This window comes from Labrus mixtus, chromosome 9, assembly GCF_963584025.1.
Source record: "Labrus mixtus chromosome 9, fLabMix1.1, whole genome shotgun sequence".
In the NCBI taxonomy this organism is placed as follows: domain Eukaryota; kingdom Metazoa; phylum Chordata; class Actinopteri; order Labriformes; family Labridae; genus Labrus; species Labrus mixtus.
Window position 1 is genome coordinate 23,802,046 of NC_083620.1, and position 22,973 is coordinate 23,825,018.

Below are 22,973 nucleotides of genomic sequence, written 5' to 3' on the forward strand. Positions count from 1 at the left end.
AAAAAAAAAAAAAAATCAGCATTCCACTTGGTTCCCCTCTGTGGCCCATATCTCAACCTCAATAAAGTAGCAAGCTCCTAATGCAGGTATTGGGGGAAAAACAAGACACAGATTTGCATAATCAGTGTCACTATACATTTGGGTGGTAGCTGGAGTGTGGCAAGATGACACAGCTTGGGTGCTCTGGCAAGACCAGTGGGATAAAGGAGATGAATATGCATTAAATATGTTGGCAGTTCCTGCCCCAAATGTCCAGCCAAGTTTGTCAATAACATTTATGTCAGGAATGGTATTTCACGCACATTAGCAGGCCCTGCAGTGCTGTCTTCAACACTGCCACGGTAGGACAGGTGGGAGGAGCTGGTTCACTGGTATACCATCTTTTCCTAAAGAGTCAAGGCTCCTACAACATTCTTCATCAGTTTATGTTAAATCATAAAGCCTGACAAAATGCAAAGTAAAAAAAGAAATCCAAACAGTTTCTTAGGATTGTGGTTCCCTGCAGTGATGATACACAAAGTTTGGCATCAAGCCACATGATGCCTGCAGACGGCTTGTGAGAGGTCTGAGGAACAAGCCAAAACAAAGTGTTTTCTTCTTATGCTCAGAGAAGGGTTCATGTTTATACGAGTGCAGTAGAAAACAATAAATATTCTATAATAAATAATTGAGTTTATGATCAACATGAAATAATTAAAGTCTATCTTAACATCATTCCTTACTTTGTTGCTTTCCCATTGACTCAACACAGATGTAAGACTCACATGAAGCTGCCTTTTACGATTCAAATTCCATGTTCACAACACGACATGCAGTAACCTTTGACTGAATAGTAAAATGCAGAATACATAATACTGTTAAAGCTAAATGAAATGTGAATAATTTCCCTGTAGGTTCATTTTGACTGATGTAGACAGAAGAGTTCTATTTTCCAATGGATTGTTTTTGTTCATAAGAAATATTGAATAATTTTTCCTTTCAATATACCAACCACCTTCAGTCTAACAACAGATCATTTTTCCATTAGTTATCTCTATGTTTTTAATGATTTTGGAAACACAAGTACAGATTTCACACTTCTTCTGCAGCTTCAAATGCTGCAAATCAACATTCAAGCTAATGATGAGTAGCTCTGTAATTTGGTTACTTGCGGTGATTAAATGTATTTAGCGAGTAAAAAACACAAAGAAAGGGAAACAACAAACATTTAAACACACACATGAACATGTTCCAGTGCTGACCCACCCATAGCCACGACCACACACACATGAACACACTTTGCGAGCCCATCATCCAGATAAACAGCTTGACGGTGCCTTTGCTAAGGAGCTTGAGAGAAGGGATGCAGTCATTTGGTATGGGGTCTTTTCAGCAAGCTTTTCCTAATGGGACTTTTTCAGGGACTTGTCAGCCTTAAGATGACTGAAATCTTCCTGGCCTGAGTACCAGCTTCCCCTGGCTGCCACTGAGAGTGCCAAGCTGATCGCTTTAAATCCAACTTTTCTTATCCTTTTTTTTTTTAAATGGTGGTGTGTGGGAGGGACAGCTCAGAGCAAGACAGAGAAGAAGAGAAAGAAGGAGACAAGGATGGAGAGGCGGAGAGACAGAGGAGGAGAGGGACAGAAAGAGCAAGTGGTTAGACAAGAGGGCCTGATGAGCAATGAGCGCTTCACTCGTCCTCAATTAATCTTGTCTCTCCACCTTTGGTTTGGCGCTTCCCTCAACACCAAGGTAATAACAACAGCCCCATCCATTATCCTTTTATCCCTGTTATTCACTGGGAATTGCTTAATAATATGTTACAGATTTGTCCTCCTTCATATAATTCTCTGTCATTCGTAGTATATCATCTAGAAAACACACAGCTCCCTTTCTGCTGGACGCTCTTTGAGGATTATCGTGGGTGACACCTTCGGGATGCAGCCAGAATCGGGAGCATCATTTTTTCAGGCATAAAGTGGAATTAGCCTGACTTATCTGTCATTGCCAAAAGCACAACAAGCCGTTCATGGCCAAAGCAAAGGTGGAACAGGTTCTTATCGGCTCCTTTCAACGAGAGCGCTTGTAAATTTATGCTAATGAGGGTCTTTTGTCATCCAGGCTCACCCCTTGGGGCTGCACAGGGCTTGAAGGGGATGATAATCTGGCTGTTGAGTGCTCTAGATAATTTGTACTTTATCCTCATGTAATTATATAGTTTAAATCTTTTCAGCAATGCTAATCCTACGACATGAGGAAGTGTCTTAACCATGTCTATGGTTCTTAGCGGCACTAGTTAGTGTGCATCTGACTCTCTCGCTCTCATAAAATCACGTAGGAGGAGAGCCGCGCTGATGTAATTACTCTGACTTTCTGTAGCCCGTGCAACGAATCCTCATATCATTTTGATCCACCTTAGCAGGCAGGCAGAAAGCCAAGCTAGCAGCCTGGGGGTATGGGAGACAACTCAAGAGAAGGTGAAAACATTGGAGCACAGCTGAAAGAGCCCTCCCTATTTTTGTTCAGAAAGAAAGAGGAGAGGAGACCAGGAGAAAGGAGAGAAAGGAGTAAAAGCAAGTGCAATAGGGTGGCTTTTAGGGTTTTCTGCTGCCCAGGGCAACTCTAGGCTATCCTGTGTGCCTGCCAAAGCCGACAGCCCCTGACAAGCTGCTTGGCATGCTGTAATTTAACTAATTACATTGGATTAGACCATATTAATGCAAGCTGTTTTCTCCAGGGTCACTGACCCACCCACTGTGTCCCCCTGCTAGTTTCCCCCTTTCTGTGTAAACAAATCATACACAAAAAAAAGAAAGAAGTCTCTTTATTTGTATAAATTATAAAACAACGACACTTGTCTGTATCCCTGACAACATTGTTATAATGAGTGTAACAAAGCATCTAGAGAAAGCTGTGGGATACAGCCTGCACTTTCCTGAGGCGCATCATCACAGGATTCTTTGATAACAAACCGAGCGCTTTGCCAGCTTCATTTCTCCGTAGGAAAACAAAAACTAAATAAGGACTTCTATGAATCTCATAAAAGTCTCAGAGGTCACAACATTATTTTTTTTACTCATGGAGACGGGGGTCGGGTGACTCAGGAGGGTCTCCACATACTGACAACAACAGTGTAACATTTCATTTTAATTGTACTTTTATCTTAGCAAAATATCAGAATGAAATCTGAGTAATGATGCACTGTTTTTGTTATTCTGAGGAACTAGCGGCTGAAAATAACAGATAAACATAAATAACAAAGCCCACTTCAGATATAGTCAGAAAATCAGAAGAATAGTTATTTCTCTAAAGAAGGAGGGAAAGCAATCCTCATTTGCATTTCCATGCTCCAAAGTGAAAGGGGGGAAATGAGCCATAGAATATGTGTGTTTTAATAAAAGTGCTCTCCCAATTGTACCAAATCAATTTGAGTTCCACACAATGGAGAGGCAGCTTCACTGTTTGTATGTGCCCCTCTGCCTTGAACATGGTGTAATAATAGTCTTAAACCAGGCGTTATACAGACAGAATACCAAAGAGGCTTACAGCCTTGGTTTCATGAAACATTTAGGCAAAAGTTCCAAGGGCTGAGGATGATGAAAGAAGGTAAGCTTGAAAATGGGCTTCTGGGATCCACAGCCCTTATTGTACAGAAGTCACATCAAATTAATACTGAGGGCCATTTGCAGCCTTTCTTCTCCTGAGCTTTTCAGAACGGATTAAGCTATGAAAACTCAGAAATTACTAAAGCACCTATTAGGCATTATGCTCACCCTTTCTCTTCTATTCCCTTTGAAAGTCATTGAATGTGCTTCACTTCAATTGCACTTCAATGCATGACTTGTTTGCAAACTTGAAAGAAGAAAATTTAGAAAACTGTGTCATGTAAAATGTATATTTCAACTTGCACTATAAGAAACATGTTTCTGTGCAGATGAAATAAAGTATTAATGTATAACAAACTTTAAAACAGTTCATTCTGAAAAAAATATTATTAGAAGTATTTTGGATCTGTATTTTACATAACATTTTGTAGTAGCTTATATTGACGATGCAGTCGGCAGTATCAAGGTAGTTCACTCAAAGCCCCTGAGAGTATGTCCACACAGATGAAGGGCCAGTACTGCTTGGGCTCTCAGGCTTCTGCACCTCTCTTTGCTTTCTCAATGCCTCTTCAAAGAAGCACAGGGAGTGCATGAATTGTAATTATGGCTCCTAACAGGATTCAAGAGCACCCAAACGATGGCACTTGAGAAACAGGTCGTGTGGAGTTAAACGGCTGTCAGACACTCAAAGCTCCCCAGCATGTGAACAAACCCACAAAGGCTGGACGTGTCCTCTTCTAGGGCCCTCCTAACCACTTTCCCTCTCATAGCAAGAGATTAGAGATCAACTAAGGCCCCTTTAAAGAACCATAATACCTCTCTGCACTTCTTCCACATTCAAGTTTCAAGGCATTTTTACAGCTTTCCAGGTAAAAACTAAATATTGCTGCATAACACTGACTGGAAGTATTTCATCAGTGTGAAGATGATGTGTAAAAACATAAAAATAAATCCTTGCCAAAATTATTGGCAAACGGAACAATGCCAGGGGACCGTTTGAGGGGGAAGCAAAGGTTTGAGAGGGCTCAGGTAATTGGTACCACCTGAGAAACCATCTAACCACAGTGTCAGATTATCTCCCGACCTCACCTTCAAAATAATGGTAAAGATCATCTGTGCTCCCCAGACAGTTTCAATGACTCACCGGGGCACAGGACCCCTCAACACACATTAAAGAGTCCAGCCTTCAGTCAGGCCCTCTCCAACTTCAGCCCCATCCTACTCCCCAAAAGCACCCAAAAGAAACTGGCCTGCAGCGTGAAGTCCCTATGCATGACCCTTATTAAACCCCTAATTGGATTGAGAGCCGCTAAGAAAAAAAATTCAACATCCTTCATTCAGCTGAGATTTTCTTTGGCATTCCTTCCAGTAGTTTGCCTCCTCAACAAAAACATTCAAAATCAAGTCACTGAAATCTTTTTTTGCCTTTTCAAAACACCACCACATTTTCCAAAAATGGGAGTATAGGGAAAACCTTTTTCACCTTCCCTTTTAAGGCAAAGCACTATTTGATTTTCACAGGGTGCAAGTGACAGGCTGAAACAAAGCCCAGTGCTGGCCATTGTGTAGCCTTTCACTGTTGTAATGGTCTTAAAATGGCTACAAGCAGGGCCCTATTCATTGTGACCAGGCTGCTCAGCTCTCCTCTCCTTATCCAAGACAAACTGTGCACCAAGCGGGAACTCTGAGGTCAGCTGATGAGCGAGTGAAGGACTGAGTTCGGACTAGAAGTTTTGAACACATTTACACTAATTATAGAGAAATAATAGTGCCATAACAACAACATCAATCAAGTTCATTATGGAAAATGGCATAATGACAATAATTACAATAATATCTCATTAAGAAAGAGAATGAGAGGCAGGGGAGAATTAATAGCAGACAGGTGTACAACACACCGCAATTATGGAACCTGAAATTAGTTCATTGCCTCAAGGCAAACAGAAGAGAAAGGGAAGCTTGTAAGTGAGGGAGTGTGTGTGTGTGTGTGTGTGTGTGTGTGTGTGTGTGTGTGTGTGAGTGGGTGGGGGCTGGTTTCAGGGCTGGGAGTGGGACTGATAGAGAGTGGCTCACTGACAAAAAAGGAATTGCAAATAAGCAAACAAAAATGTCTTAAATGTGTAAATTAGGGAGAAAAATAAGAGGGAAAAGCAGCTTTTCCCTGCAGACTGGTGCCTTAGATGAGAAGGGAGCAGCGAAACGTGATCAAGGGGAGCCGTGGAGCGGTGCGGCAGGCGTCAAGATGAGCACTCAGCCAGCGAGTGGCAGCCTCTCCTTTTCCAGTCAATCATTCATTACAGAGCCAAGTGCGGTGGAGGAGTGCCTCCTCTTTTTGACCTATCATATTACTGCCTCTGTAAACTCCTAATCCTCCATTCGTTAGATGGTGTCAACAGCCGACATGCTCTCACCCTGCTGCTGCACTCCCAGCTCAGACACCTCCCAAGCCCTGCCAAGACCGCAGAACTGACACGCTAATAAAATCGTTTGAAATGTAACAAGGTGGAACCGAGCAACTTTATCCATCTGTTTGATGCTTGCTTCCACCTTAGAGTTTTTTTTACATTAGAAGAGAACATTCGGTTTGCAATTAGCTAACTATTTATTTCTATCTTGCCATTAATTCCAACCTCCCAGTCCACAGTAAACAATACTTAGAAAGTCTGACTTCAGCCTTTCATTGGCTGGTCGGAGCAGCCTGTTTCTATTTGCCTTGGGGCTGTTCCCGAGCAGGTGAAAGCCTGGAGGCAGGAACCTGCGCATCAGCACTTCTCCGTCCATCATGACTCTTTCATGGGGAGCCGTCTCCTGAGCTTCTCTACCAACGCCCAGTGAGATGACTACTATAATGAGTCCAACAGATGAAAGCTCAGCAGGACAACACAACATCCAGATACATCTGTACACACACAAACACACACACTGGGGTAAGCAGCTATCAGGTACTTGCTGTATGAATGTGTTTATGTAGGTAAACGAAAAAAGAGTTGGACATCAGAATAAAAGTATCTGTGATTTGATAGTTTTTGGCTATATTTTAATACTAATTACAACTAAACAATTAACAATCTAGTACATAGAAAAACATCATACACTGTAACGTACCTTCCTTTACTCATAGGCATTACTGCATGAAAATTCCCTTCACACACATGCATACATGGATGAAGTGTGTAGGTAGGGTTCCTACATTTAAGCCAGGTCCCAATTTAAGCAGAGAAATACTAGACAACACTACAGGAGATAAAAACACTGATTAAGGATGATTCATCTGCATGTAACACCAACAACAATAATAAAACATTGAATCTATAAGTAAAGGCTAGCAAAGTTCTCTCTTCTTCATGATCTTCAGCATATACGCCTTTGTAGTCTGTTAGGACTTTTAAATATCTTACTGGGAATATAAATGTAAATTTGCAAGATAAACTTTGTCACGGTTGAGACACACCTACCACATAACACGGTTTGAGGGCTGTTAATTACCGTATAAAATAAGCAATTGGCATTCGGCCCCATATGTTCCACTTTTTTAGTGAGGAAGATGGAAATGAGGTAGGGTAGATTTGATTGTGACATGCTCTCCGTCTGTGCTCCACAATGTGTGGCTTTGCCAGTAACAGGCTAATATTCACCACGGCTCACCACCACCAGAACTAATGAAAGTAGACAAAATGTCTCTGCTGCCATCTTTGTCTAGCATCCGCTCAGGGAGAGCCTCCCTCGTTCCCTCCTTTCCTTTTCACCTCCCCTCTTTCCCCTCACTCTTGAAGGGAGGGTGACAGCGGCATAAAATGGTGGCGAGCAAATGTGCCTTCCATGTGGCAGCAGCAGTGGGGGTGACAGGGCAGACTGAGGCCAGCGCTATCAGCACTGTGTGGCTGTGGCTTTGAACGACCTGGATGGTCGCCATGGAGGATCAGGGACGAGCTGATGCGATACAAGTGCTTACAAACAAAAGTAGCTTTAAAGCAAATCAAGAAACAGGCTACTCATCCCCAAACAGAAAAGAACTCTGTAAACTTTGTTATCAACGTGGGAAGTTTCAGTATTTTTCTGTGAAAACTTAAACCTTTCTTGATAACATTTTTTTTTTACACTTTAAAGATGCTTCTCTCTATAAATGAGACATTAGACTAAAAGAGGAATAAGATGTCTTATGATGCACAAATTGTAAAAACTAAAAATAACATGTTATGTTGCTAAATATACAAAAAAATAAAAGTACATTTGTATTCAAACACAAGATAATACAAATCTTTAACATCACTAAAAATATATCCATCTTGCTTAAAACTACCAAACAAAGCCAACTCCCTTCATCAGGCATTCTGTGGTTGAGTCTTTCGGGGGGCTGTTAGTTAACCCCGAGCACAGAGGATGATGAAACAGGGGCATAAATCACAGAGTGAAACAAGGCAGACTCCTCCGATTCATTAATGGAAATGATCTGTCAATATGCTGGAGTCAATTCACACGTGTCAGCTGGGCTCAGCACACAATGGGCCAGCCAACTTATGAACTCCCAGCACCACTTCAGCGAGTCCATAAAACAACTGGCATCGCCGCTGGGGAGCGCCCCGAGACACCACCCTCTTGCACAGACCACCAGATGACACAGATGGGGCGAAACCAAACAAAGACGAGACTCCCTTTGTACAAAGAGGGACCCCTTTCAAAAGCCATTCATGCAACAAATTGGGGAAATCTGGCCATGCAACACTCTGCGTTTGCTCTTTTATTAGCGTGAGCCTTACGTCACAGTAAGTGAAATCAGATTTATGGCTCTCTGCTACAAAGGTAGTTAAAATCCAGCTCACTTTTAAAACATAAAAACTTTTTTTAAAGCCATGTTAAGCAACAACAGTCTAGCTATGTTAACCAGGAACAGCCTGTTATTTTGTACATGAGCTGCAGACTAAATGGCTATTTCTCTTCCTTTGACCTCTCGCACAATTATGACCAAAGCGTCCACTCAATCTAATGATGGGAATTACAGGCAATGTCAATACTGCTCCATGTTTATATGTCCTATGTCTTCTAGAGTTGATGGATTGTTTGGCTATATATAGCACTGACATTTCCAACATGATACTTTTTTTTATTGTAAAATCATCTTGACAGGATTGAATGCAAATGTAAGTTAATTGTGGTTTCTATTTTCTGTTCACTGCTGTGAAAGCAGCAGATTGTAATAATTATTCCTAGTCTCAGAGATTAATGAGCATTAATATCAGTCACAGTCACTGTAGAGGACTCCTCCATTTTATGAGAGCTTTAAAAAGCATCAAGCTGTACTACTTTGAAATGCAGTCCATCAGTTAGGGAGGTTTGTTTCCATGTAGGTCATTAAATATGTGCACACAAGCTTTCTCTTATTAGACCCTCTGCATTTTTCTTTTCTTGTTCTTTCTCAGCTGCTCGCCCGTGCTGCTGCAGCAATCTGCATAGAGAGACATTTGTCATCATTAGCCCTGCTCTGACAGTTGGCACCCGGCACCTCAGATCTGTAGGACTGGCAATTATGAACCCTTCATCCCTTATTTAGGCAACATTGCCTAATTTCATCACAGGCCTTTCCAGCAGCATTTGATTACCAAGAACCCTAAACCTATAATGCACTACCAACTCATACACTCCCTTTGTTTTGTGCTTTACTCCTACTCTAAGATCATACAAAGTTACAAGTGGAAGAAAACTGTTTTCTCTCAGATTTAAAATGACTAAGGCTTAAAAGCTGCAAAGAGGGCTGGAGATGAGCATCATGGGGTCAGTTGGTAGATGATTACAGCGCCCACCTTTTGCTGGTAGACATCTCGCAGACATTAAGATTAATCACACTGCTGCTGCTTCTGCTGCTGCTGCTGCTGAATGGCTGCCTTTTAGACTGGACAAGATGGAAGTCAAGCATATACCATAACTAAAAGAAAGCAAACTGCCATTTAGCAAATAAACAAATCAATCTTTACTGCAGAATATAAGCAATGTGCTCCTTGTAGAAAAAAGCTCCATAGAATCATAAACAAGAAACAGCCCTGTTTCTTGTTTATATGATTCAGTCACCAACACACCAGTGTTTAGCACTGTCTTGTACTACAAAAAACAATTCTAAAATGTGTGATAATAAATGAGCAGAAAGTTCTGCAACAGCACTTTCACTGCACTGCACTCCCAAACACATAACCTGTGCAGGAAAATAAAAGGTGCACTTAGTACGACGTAAGACTGTATTTTCCTTTTGTGACACAAACCAGACATTTTCTGGATCGTTATTTTGGCAAACAAACCTGAATTGTATTCATGCTAAATTCATGCAAATACATGCATGTAATTTATCACAAAAGCTGACAAGCGTACCATATTGCAGAAGGGAGGGGTGAAGGGCCACATGAAGCTGAGACAATCAATTAAGTTTCATAATTGACTCTTTTCGTTGGCTCTTTCCTCAAAATGTTCATCATGTTGAGAAGTTGGGTGATTTCTGAGTGACAATATACTACTGATGTGATTAAAGTGAAGAGAGCCTGTTGACTTCATCACTATAGGGTTTCTCAACGCCTCTGGCTATGTGGTCCAGCTTTCTGACTTCTCCAAAGGAGGCTGCTGATACACAGCCGAGAATAAAACAAATGAATGGACACAATCCAAAGGGGGTCCTCAGTGCAGCTCCAGGCCCAAAAATTAACTGGCCTCCTACAGAGACGCCATATTGCTTGGAATAATAATGTACCTTTATTAAAAATCCCAATGACAATTTCATTTTGTGACAAATTTATAGAAAATGTGTCAACGTGAGTAGCTATCCCGAGAGATTAGCGTATTATTACTCACAGTTTGAGAGCTGGTGTTGATGTCACTTCTCTGAAGTGTCACAGCTTTTAATCTGATTTATAGAGAAATGTCATCCTATTAAGTCCACTTTGGCTAATCTGCATATTAGCTAGTTCGTAAACTCCCTTTGTATGGGAAATGGGAAATGGCCTGGCCATACCCCCCCCCCACACACACACACACACAAACTAAATAACCATAGAATGTAATGAAAAGGCATATGGCAGACTGTATTTTGTTCTTGTGTAATGGGATTATTTAAATAATTAAACAAAATCCAGAATTATGATGCCAGTCAGAGTAGTGCTGGTCATGAAGGTTTGGACTAGCTTTGAGCTAAATCTGAAAAGTGACATGACTGCAGATTATGACATTATTACTAAACTCATATTCATTAGGACACAGAAAACTATAAACACATAAATGATACTTTAAAAACCTATAGTTTACAAAGTCAAGTAAACATTTGTGCTCGTGGAAAATGGATTTTTCATTTTCCTCTCCGGAGACTCTCTTATTTTTTTATCAAATGCTTGAGGCTACATACTTTGTTGTATCGACAATACAATTAATGATGTTTATTCATAGGATATGCACATTGTATATGAACACATACATTCTGGTTTAATACATATATTACTTATTTATGTGTATAAATACTAAATGAAGCCTTGAGGATTAAATATGAAGTAAAACAACTTTAATGACTTTGGCTACAATCAGTGAAATATCATTGTAAGTCACTCAAAGCACGAGTGGTGTCATCAAAGGGCAATTTCAGCCATCAGACAAGCCCCATTGACCTAACATCCGACCATATTAACAGGACGATCAGTCTTACTTGAGAGGATGAAAGAAAATTGGAGGAGAAAAAAATGAATAAGTGTAGAGGCATGCTCTGGAAACAAAGAAGCCTTCAAAGCAGGGTCACATGCTTGTGCAAAATTAGGGGAAGTAGAAGTCATTGTATTGATTTACACAATCATGCATGCATTTTGCTGGGTCAGAAATAGGCCTTGTTGGAATAAGAGCCCCATATATCACACTGAAGGCCTCCAATAGCCTAGCGGGATGTCGAATGAAGCAACAAAGCTTGCAATGTTGTAATGGTAAAGATATGGCTAAGAAGATTGGGTTGTCTTAGGCTAGACCTGAGAACTGCTGGGGTCTTGGGACTGCAGAGCAGGTTGAGTTACTGTGAGATCTGTGCAGCCACATGCTTTAGATTAAGAGGTGATAATCTGAATGAAAATCCCCCCTTCTATCACGCATACGGATGGCTAAGGGCAGGACCGCAAACTCAAGAGGTGCAACTGGATTCAGAGGTATCTCACTTGGAGCAAGATGGCCTGGAAAGTAAGGCTAGTCTGGTTTCAATAAAAGGCAAGTACCTGCTGGGCCACAGACAGTGGGAGTGAGCAAGGGAAAAAACTTTCAAAGCTTGAGAGTGCAAGAGGCTTTATGTTACCCCTTCAATAATTTCCTCCAGAAATATGTCAATGAAAATATTCATTTTTGGTTTGTGAAATCCAATAACACCTAAAAATTACAAGAACTAGAATAAAGACTTTATCACATTATTTAATTACAGACCTCCAACATGTCTAACGATAAGATCTATCCATATCTGTAATTTCTTCCTGGTACCAGTAAGAAATGATTACAGGGGCTTGTCAATAAGCTACAGGCAGTGTGTCCAGGACAGGCTCTGATGATAACTGGAGTCACCTATCTATCATGGTCCCTCCTGCACACAGCCTCCCACTCTGCCGCATCTATGTAGTCAGAGAAAGCACTGACGTGCGACGGTTTGCCCCCATAATGTCTGGTCTTATGCAGTTCTGACTCGAGTGTAAACGCCTTCGTGTTCCTTATCTGATCCATGCAGCATGATCTTTTTGAAGTCCTCTTCAAAGCATGCACTGTACCTCAGGAGACGGAGTGCCGTGCAGTGATGAGAGCGTGGATGAAATATCTCTTCATTGATAATCACTGTGTGTATCAGAAATGTATCCATAAATACAATACATGAATGCTGCATGAGACTTAACATAAAAGAGACAAGCTTAACACTCTTCATTCTTAGAATAGGACGTTTATTTTATTTTACATTCAAACAAGGAATTTTATGTTGTTGATATGATGAGCTTGATGTTAAATAAAAATGTGTATTAATTATAAAGTAAATCTGGGTGTAGAAAGCCAATGATCATTTTTCTCTTCAATACAGTAATCAATTTTAAATACTGACATTTAAAAAATGTAATACAACAATATCTCAATGTAAGCATTTTAATTAAAAAAGCAAATTAAATAAAAAAAATGTACATATAGATCAAAACAATAATTTGATCTGATTGTTATTAGTTCAAAATCTATGAATTACATAACTGAAAAAGTCAGATATTCCTGCATATTACAGGCTGTTCATGCAAAGCAGAGGAGCTACTCGGATGTGTCCTGCACGCTCAAACAGAAGCTCAAAAGTCCAAATAGAAAATAATCTTCTGCGTCACGGCCGTAATAATTTACGCTTGGCATATAGTAGCATTGCTAATTACAAATATTGCGAGAGCTTTTCCACCTTTAACTAAAAGGCTGCTACCTTAACAGAGCGTTCAACTTATTTAACTAACCCGGGAGCTCCAATAAACGAATCCGTATTTGTTATTGTAATATATGTGCTTACAACAACTGCAAATAATTGCCACACCTCATTAAAAAATATAATTGTATTTTGTTGTAAAAAAAAAAACTCTCCCGAAATTAATCCATACGGTTCTGAATTCATCGAATGTACATTATAAAAGAAAAATGTTCTAGTCCACCAGAGAAAATAAAACTTTCAATATGTTAATAATTAGCCTACATGGTTTCTTAATCGACGGTAAACGTACATTGTTGATTTATAATTCATCTAAAGTTTAACATTCAATATAGCATATTAAAAAAGGCTGCAGATAGAGTCCAAGAAAAAGTAACGTTACGCCGAAAAAAATGCTGGTTTTTTTTTCTTCTGTCCAAATGCGTAGGTGTACTTCCGCTCCTCGATATACTACTACTACCTGTACTTTTTACTTGTATATAACAGCCAGGGATGAATTTGTTTTCGATAAACTGGGAAGCGGTGACGCATCAGACAGCGATTGGACACCTTGGTTTCAACTCCTCCCTTATAATAAAGAGTGTGTGTGTCTCTGTTGTAAAACACAGCAACACCGGGCGGCTGCGTCAGGAGAGCACATTCCACGCTGCACAATTACGCGGACTTCTAACTGGCACAGTGATCAGATAAAAACTAAAAGGCTACTGAACCTCACAAGGTTGAAATGGACTTTTAATCGGTTCGCCCTGATTAAGGACTTCGTTCGAGCACTTTAATACAGTTTACGGTACAACAGCTTTGAATGTTATGATCTGATTTTTACGCATGTGCTCTGAGCACAGACTTGAATAGTTGTCTTATAAATAGACATTTTTTTTCTTTTTAAATAGCTTTCTTTCTTCTCTAAAATTGGCTCCCGTACAAACAGCCGCGTTGGATCCCTCGGCTTATTGCGAGACTCCGGTGTACAACCCGGATCTCTGCCCTAATATGATAGCCGCCCAGGCAAAACTGGTGTATCACCTCAACAAATATTACAACGAGAAATGTCAGTCTCGAAAAGCCGCCATCTCCAAGACCATCCGGGAGGTGTGCAAGGTTGTATCGGATGTCCTGAAGGAGGTCGAAGTGCAGGAGCCCCGCTTCATCAGCTCTCTCAGCGAGATGGATAATCGTTTCGAGGGACTGGAGGTCATTTCACCCACCGAGTTCGAGGTTGTGCTCTATCTGAATCAGATGGGAGTATTCAACTTTGTGGATGACGGGTCTCTCCCGGGCTGCGCCGTCCTCAAGCTCAGTGACGGCCGCAAAAGAAGCATGTCTCTCTGGGTTGAATTCATCACAGCCTCCGGTTACCTCTCGGCGCGCAAGATTCGCTCGAGATTTCAGACATTAGTGGCACAGGCAGTGGATAAATGCAGCTACAGAGATGTTGTCAAAATGGTCGCTGACACAAGTGAGGTGAAGTTGCGCATTAGAGACAGATATGTGGTGCAAATCACGCCGGCTTTCAAGTGCACTGGGATCTGGCCACGCAGCGCTGCGCACTGGCCTCTCCCTCACATCCCCTGGCCGGGACCTAACCGAGTGGCTGAAGTCAAAGCGGAAGGTTTCAATCTTTTATCCAAAGAGTGCTACTCCCTGAACGGCAAGCAGAGCTCAGCAGAGAGCGACGCCTGGGTCTTGCAGTTCGCCGAGGCCGAGAATCGGCTCCTGCTTGGCGGATGCAGAAAAAAATGCTTGTCAGTCCTCAAAGCCTTACGCGACCGGCACCTCGAACTGCCCGGTCAGCCCCTGAACAACTACCACATGAAAACTTTGGTTTCCTACGAGTGTGAGAAGCATCCCAGGGAGTCAGACTGGGACGAGAACTGCCTCGGAGACCGGCTGAACGGGATACTATTGCAGCTTATTTCATGTTTGCAGTGCAGAAGGTGCCCGCATTATTTCCTTCCAAATTTAGACCTGTTTCAAGGAAAACCTCACTCTGCTCTAGAGAACGCAGCCAAACAGACTTGGCGACTGGCAAGAGAAATACTGACCAACCCCAAAAGCTTGGAGAAACTCTGAGGTAAAATATGTTCACATTTGTGGTAATGAGGCCTAACGAGCTCATAAACGGACAAAGAGATATTGCCAAACAATTTTCAGAATCTGGTGAAGTGTGACTGTCCTCCGTTGTTGAATACATTTTGGCCTAGCCTGTTTTAAGATGATTTTGAATACAGAGAGTTCAGCTTGCCATTACCCCCGTGCGCCATTTGACGGTGAAATTCAGGAAAAAAAATATATAAATTATTGGCCCCCATTAATCCAGGAGGCCACATCTCTCCGTGCCACTAAATCCTTTTTCTTAAATGCTTCAAAATAAAGCCCGTACACTAACTTAAAAAAACACACATCTGTACATTTTATACTGTAAATACATTCATAGATTGTGATTCAAGTGGTCTGAAATTGTGAATGTTGTTCTGTGACACGTAAATAGGATCCACCTGTTTAAATCTACTTCTGAACTTTTTCTTTATCTGGTAGAAACGTTTTAATTTATACTTGCATCCGTGGTATGATTCATCTGTTTCAATGGACTTTGTCTCATTTTTGAACGTTTACATTTGATGGTAAAGGCGTACACGACATTTGAAAACATTCCATCAAATTACTTGAATTTTTATTTAAAGAACTCAAACATTTTTTGGGTTGTTGTTTCTTTACCATGTTTAGGCCTACATGATAAAAACGTGAAAATAACCTATATATAGTATATATATTACAGTTTAAATGAAAAAAAAAATGCACTTGAAATACACTGGATTATAACATCTGTGATCTGATTTTTTTTATTTCTGTCTTTGATCTAATTTAAAGAGCTAATAAAACGAGCTGTTTTATATTTGTGTCCCATTATGCTTTTATTAAATGTGTTTTTGACAGAAGTGAGGAAGGCCTAATGCCATGCAACAGTCATATAATGAACTATTTAATTGCAGGGTCTTTAGGTAGTCTAGAACAGTCAGACGCCAAGAAAAAAAGCAAAATGGGGATTTATGTGAGGATATTTCTATACATGGCATTTAAAACGGATCTGCCACAAAGCCGTTATTTTTAATTATCTGAAACTGCATTTACCTGTAGCCTCTGTGTTTTAGGCGATAGAGACGATTTTACTTGGCATAAGATTGTGGATGAATTATCATCCCTGCTTGATGGACGAGTGGGCGTTCATTGCATTTTTCTATGTAGTAAATTAAAACACATGAGTAGCAAACATGAATTTAAAAAAGTTATGTGCTTTATAAGGCTTTAAATACCACAAACAAAAAGTAAAACAAGCGAAGCGCTCATCCCGGAAAACATAAATTACGCCCTTTTTCTTTCAACAATTGCGCGTGCTATTTAAATGTAGCCTAATGATCAAGATACAGTGTTTGAAAAAAAAAAAAACGACAAATAAAGACATGTCAGAAGCCAACCTTTTGCTTTGAACTCGGGCTGCACACTTCCGTGCAGGTTACTTACCTTTGAGTCGACCCTTTTGAAGGCAGGGTCATCCTCGTCCACCTCGAAGTAGATCTCTGTGGTTGTGATGGACAGAGTGCCGCGTGCCACCAGGACCGGGGCCACGAGCTGGGCCGGGCTGCTTAGGACCACTGGGCCTGCAAAGTGCAGAGGGGGGGGGGGGGGGCAGTCACAAATGCTCAGTAACATGCAAAAAGATCACATTTATTTTGAAGACAACGAGACTAAGGCGCGTTCTGTTAAACGATCGATGTGATTAAGAGGCCTGCTTGCGTCAAACTATACTCCGTATTGCCTATTATAACTAAACTGCATGCACTCACAAGTTCATTATAATCAGAGAATTAAAAATGTCTTCTACAAGCAGTCAAATATTAGTTTGGCGGCCATGTGAAGGTTAATTTTATGAATTGATCGCACCTCAAAGAAAAGAGGGCTAAACTCCTTTTTGTCAATTGGTTGCACGTGTCAATATAAGCATTATATGAGTTTGTTCCTGCTTGGAAACCAGAAATGCGCAGATAAAAACACATTTTTATTTAATGATCTGACTGGATCATTACGTAAACGTATTACGTCAAGTAAAAAGGGGTTATTATGAGGTTCAATAAAATACTTTCTTTTCTTCCAAGAAGCCATATCAACAAAGTTCATGTAAAGAACATGTGAATTTGAATAACTGATATTCAATGCGTCCTTAAAAGGACAGTTAAAAATACACAAATAAAAAAATACTTTAAAGAAAAATACAATACAAAATACACACGTAAAACAATCAAGCTATATTTTTCTTCAAGTCCAATTGTGCAGAATTTGTAGGTGGATTTGTGACTCTGCCAGCTGATAGAGATCACATCTTTATTTGAGTCTCCTCCTCCCTCCTTCTCTTCCTCTATTCATCCTCCATGTTCTCAGATCAGTGTCGCTGTGGAGCACCGTTACTCTCATTTGTCTGCTGCTCTCGAACCAAAGCTCTCCAAATCAGGATATTTATCGATCCCTTAAACTCCAAAGAGCCACTTTAATGTCTCATCAATCTTAATCTGCGTTCCTGAGCCAATTATGGCCGATAGTGTTACAGGAATACAAGTGGATTTCGGTCTCAACTCCCAGAGCGCCCCTTCATCGCTCTTGCAGGCTGCACAGTCAAAGCGCCTCCCCGGATCTTTTCTCTGCGCTGCTCGGCTCCATTAACGGAGATCCTATCTGCTGATGCTATCAGCACACAGGCTACACGTTGTTTACATGCTTCATATGAAGAGTAAACACTCGCAGTAACCTTAGCCTGTTTTACTGCATCTTAGATACCGTTTAGTGGATTAATTCATTAAAACATTAACACTATTCAATTTCATAAGGAAGTGAAAATATGGAAAAATAGGATTGTTTTTAATATGTATGCCAGTTGACCTTTGGGCAATATATCAGCAACAATGAAGAAATTGTTTTTATTTATAGTCCAAGCCTATTCCACTCTCACTAAAATCAACACTTTTAGGGCTCATGCATTGTACTTCAGCCCTCAAGGGTTACACAGGGAGAAAGACACAATGCCTGCAGCATTAAGCCACAGCATCCATTGCTCATGGGGAGGAAAAGGATTAGGCTGTAATCCCCTCAGGGATGCTTCCATAATTAGGCTATATGGTATTAAAATGTTTACAGGAGAATAATGAAATTAAGGGCAAGTTACACAGGATGAGTGGTGTATATGCAGTCTAAAGCTTAGAATAACCACCTCTTCCTTTTGAATGAAAATGCAAATATTCATCAAATGAGATAGGCCAATTGAATGTAGTGATGACAAAGTCTCGTTCTAGTGGGAGTTTGGGAGAAGTGCTGAGAAGATGGGCATTTTATACCCGCTATTATTATTATCAGCTGGACTGTGGTGTTTGATGAGGTCTAGTGTTTTTATGCTCTTTATCAGTAGAAGACAAATACAAGTGGTAGTGGGTCACTTACACACCTGATCACTATTATTCACTTGCAAGCCCGTATATTGACTTAGTTACACACAAGTACACACTCGTGCTAAGCTGCAGCCGTAACATTCTGTGTGCTGAGCCTCTGAGCTAAGTGCCTCGTTGTTCATTTGAGTCATTAAAGGAATCCCAATTTATTCCACCTTTTAAAGAGCTTGGATTTATCTTTTGTTATTTCACTTTTACACGGCCTGGATTGTAAATTAGATAATTTATTTAAGAAGGCCTTTGCACTGAGAAAGACCTAAATGTTAAATATCAATAAGGCAATTTCCCAGGGATTTGTTGGAGTTATTTCTCTACTATTTTAATTATATAATGACTTTAAATCAAGGGACAAATTGTAAACTTTTTGAAAAAAAAAACAAAAAAAACAAGGAAACATTTTAACATGAGCCACTCATCTTCCTCTCATTTTCTATCTTGGATGACACATCCAGGCATGTTGTGCTGGTTTGACTCTTTTCTAAACATGTCCCCACTCAGCTCGGGATCAGTGTTGTGAGTGGGGACTAAAGTAGAATCACAAAGGCTATTTTAAGGCAAAACTAAACGGTTGTGCCTGCTAAACCACACCGTGGGACAAACTAACCTAGTTCCTGTGTGCCAGCCGAACAGTCATATCTATAGACTCTGGCGTGACATGTGAAAGGCCTTTTGAGGCTCTGGCTCCTCTGTTTTCCGTCTCACATGCTCATCATACGTGTTGTCTCCATTTTGGTTTCAATACGTGCTTAAGAAAGGCTAATTTAATGCCGGTGCAAGCAAAGACAGCATTTCAAATGTCCGTGGGGGAGCAAAACTGATCATAGGTTCTGTAACCACAACTCCCTGGGCCTTTGAGTGCAGGCGCCACCCCTTTGGCAGCCGGCACTGACCCAACGGCTGGCAGGAGGAGCACAGTTGTTGACAAGGAGATGGTCCCAGATCTCTCATTAGGGCTGTTCATGCCTGAGATTAGATAGTGGCGGAACACAGACAGTGCATACTGGTGAAAACATTGTTAGCACTAGCCTAGTGTTGTGAGTGAGGGAGCTCCCCTACTGGCAAATACATGAATCAGTTTTGACTTTACATAAAGAAAAACTCTACAATCTCTACGCTTAAAAAAAAAAAAAGTTTTTAATCAATGCCTTCTTTCAAAGTTTGATTTATAATTTCAAACATGTTATCATAAATGTATCCACATATTCAATCTGAGAATTTTTGTTATTAGTTCTCTCAGGAGAATACATTCCGATTGTGTTTCAGACCGCTCCATTCCCTTTTGATCGTACAGCGTGGGGTTCATCTGACAGACATGAGTGTTTGGCTGCCTGCTGGCCTCAGGACAAGAGGAGGGGTTATCCTCCTCCTCTGAGATTCATCTGTGGGACTGTAGAGGGGATTTCACCGCTCAGCAGTATCCTGCTTCAGCCTCATACTCCAAACTATGATAACTAGTGAATACACACAGGGCTATGAAAATGTACTTTTTATTGAAGTGCCACTTTGGTTCCAATACGCATATGCACAAACAATTGCTAGTGTTAGCATATAGTGCAGCTCAAAGCACACAGGTTTATAAAGATATTACAGGTTTACTTACTGACAACAGGACAGGGTGAATCATTTTATTTGCAGAATCTTGTCCCAATATTCCACAATATAAAGCCGTTTTCACATATGCACTCCGGATAATATCTAGATATTTACAGGAGGACTTCTCCGGAGATTCTCCCGAACTAGCCGTTCACATGTGCTCCTCACAGCGGGGGACTTTCCCTGTCAGAGGGGAGGGGGTGCGGGGGGATTTCCCGATGTAAGACGTGACGTCAATAGTAGCGGCCGAAGCAACAGAGTCCACTACACAACGTTATAATGAGAATATTTGCCTTTATATCAATGCTATGTGTAATCCAATGGAATGACAACATCCACAAAAGAGTGGAGAACAACATACTGACGAACAGAAAACATAATGCAGCCGTTTAATTACGTGCACAGGGATCGTAGTGGTCATGTGCAGACACTTTAGCCGGTCACTTTATATAAACGTCATTCTCTTTCTATTGGCTGAAATTGAAATCTCCGGAGTATATTCGGCCGCGTTCAGACATCAGCTCCTCCGGATTATGTGCGGAAAAAATACTAGGGGTCTGGCCGGATAAACGCCGGGTAATATCCGAGTAAAAAATGTGGCTGTTGCGTTCACACATACAGCTCCTCCTGGAAATCTCCGGAGTTTTTCAGGAGATTTCCGTATGTGTGAAAAGGGTTTAAGATTATTGATGTGATGTCATTAACAACATGAGAAAACCCTACAATTATCATGATCTGTTTTGTTATTCTTGAGTGCAACCCAGCTAGAGTTAGTCAATTCTATGAAATTAAGATCATTCTTAACATCTGACGTCCCTGAAACATTTTTAAATGCACAACATGTCAGCCCTGGAGCGAGACTCAGTACCAACGGCTCAGACTTCTCACCAATAGAGGAGAAACTTCCATTTGCTTTATTATCGTTGGCATACATGAAATGTTTATGTAATTGACGCTAGCTGCCAGGGCTAAGTATTTACTTTATATTTGACTCAAAAGCACGCATCAATTAGGCATAAAACCTGTAACATAATCTGCTTATTTTAGCCAGAAAGTATTGTATGAGGTGTTAAGTGAAGATTTGGCTCCACAGATGAGAACGCAGTGCAGCATATTTGAGCTACAGTCAAAACTCAAGTGAACTCTGGATAACTTACCTTTCAGAGCCATGCCAGTTACTTGAAAAGCAGACAGGGGTTGGCTTGAGAGTTTGGCTCACACACACAGTGTGAAGCTGGTTAAATTACAGGCTTGTGGGCCAACCTTCAGCTTAGCAGTAAATTGCACTACAGACTAAATTGTGTCACACAAAGTATTAAAAAGGTGTACGATGCAGAATTACAAAAAAAAAGATGTCAGATCAAACATTTGATTCGTCTTTACTCCGCTGGTGTAAATGACCCTTTGATTGTATGGAGCATTAGGGTTAGTTTGAAGACAGGATCATGAAGCTGTTGTTTTATATGCAAGGTTACTGGTCAGACATTTTTTTATGTGATTTCAGATTTCCCAAAAAAAGAGAATGTATTTACAAGAAAGCCTGAATTTAAAAAGAGTATGATTAACTTAAAAAAATTCCTAACCACCAAATAATTAGTTGTTTGAAGGTAAATTATTGATTGAGATGTTTGTTCGTGTGTTAGTTTACGTTTTTTTCAGTGTCATCACAGGATCTTAGCAAAGACCACTCAACAATACATGAAACTCTATGAGGGCCTTTAAAAGTGTACTGAACTATTCATCAGCCATTGGACAGCAGAGCAGCCATGAAACAATGACGGCCTGTTAGTCTGTGAGTGACTATATTACCAGTTTAATGACTTGAGCACAGTGTCTCAGTTTACACCCATTTTAATGGCGTCACTAAAGTCGTTCAGGGTATAACGCTGGGTCAGATGATAGGTTGAATTAGGTCACTGTGAAGTAAAGCATTAGAAGGGAAGTGTTTCATATTAACGTCATCACTGATTGGTGGGTAAATCTTTAATTTGAATTGAGACAGTTCTGGATTGATCATCTCTCCAGTGTTAGTTTAACTTTAGAAGACTTGCCTCTGGAGGTAAACACACGAGGAAGGAAGGGGGCTGAAGAGATTCAAAACAGAACAGACAGGGACACTTATCAGACCAAAACCAAACCTAGCTGTCAAACCTGTCCAGATAACAGCAAAGAGACAACTAACATCTCAAATATCTAACATAAATATGATTTTAATAACAAGTAATCCATATGTAAATACCTCTAACTTTCCCCTTTCAGCTGTACGAGTGAAATAAAGTGATCTAAATCCTTATTTGATTATGATCATGTACACTGTTACTATACAAGCTATTAGAAGGAAAACAGATAAAAGACTGATGCTCCAGCAGAGGCGATGTTGACTCGGGGTTAATGGAGGTGCTGGTGAGCTGACTTACCACCCAGGTTGTCCATCTCCTTCTCCTGCAGCAGGCTGACGGCATCATCGTCTCCATCCAGAATCAGCTCTGTCTCAGGGATCTGGCTGGCCACAGTCTGACCGCGGAAGACCGTCTTACACTTGACCCCCTTGTCCTCCTCAGTGCCTATAAAGAGTAACATGTGGAAGAAAATACACTTAATATTGTTTTCTGACGTCTAAAGTTCAGATCAGTATATATCTCTATGCTTATACGGACAGAGCTGGAAAAAGTCACGTTTCCTACTCTGCCACTAACCACTGCAGTTTCCTTTGATCCATGTCTGTTCAGGATGTTGTACTCATTGACTGAGTGCAAGATTTCCAGCAGGCTCAGCAGAAATGTAATGTCCGATATAAAGTACATTAAAGACACACATAGAAGACATAAAGAAAATCAATGAGTTAATACAGTACAAGAAAATAAAACA

At 40.6% G+C, this 22,973-nt stretch overlaps 2 protein-coding genes across 2 annotated transcripts in view; one reads left to right on the forward strand and one right to left on the reverse strand.

Moving 5' to 3' along the window:
- nbeab (neurobeachin b) overlaps positions 1 to 22,973 on the reverse strand; it is a 112,050-nt gene that overhangs the window by 38,497 nt on the left and 50,580 nt on the right. Inside the window, exons 22-23 of the mRNA XM_061047003.1 lie at positions 22,523 to 22,669; positions 16,540 to 16,676 (exon numbers count right to left, since the gene is read on the reverse strand). Of these exons, the coding sequence (XP_060902986.1) occupies positions 16,540 to 16,676; positions 22,523 to 22,669 (284 nt within the window). The remainder of the gene's footprint in view (positions 1 to 16,539; positions 16,677 to 22,522; positions 22,670 to 22,973) is intronic.
- Positions 13,611 to 15,911, forward strand: mab21l1 (mab-21-like 1). The gene has a single exon (XM_061047006.1). The coding sequence runs from the start codon at positions 14,011 to 14,013 to the stop codon at positions 15,088 to 15,090; it is 1,080 nt and encodes a 359-aa protein (XP_060902989.1). The 5' UTR covers positions 13,611 to 14,010; the 3' UTR covers positions 15,091 to 15,911.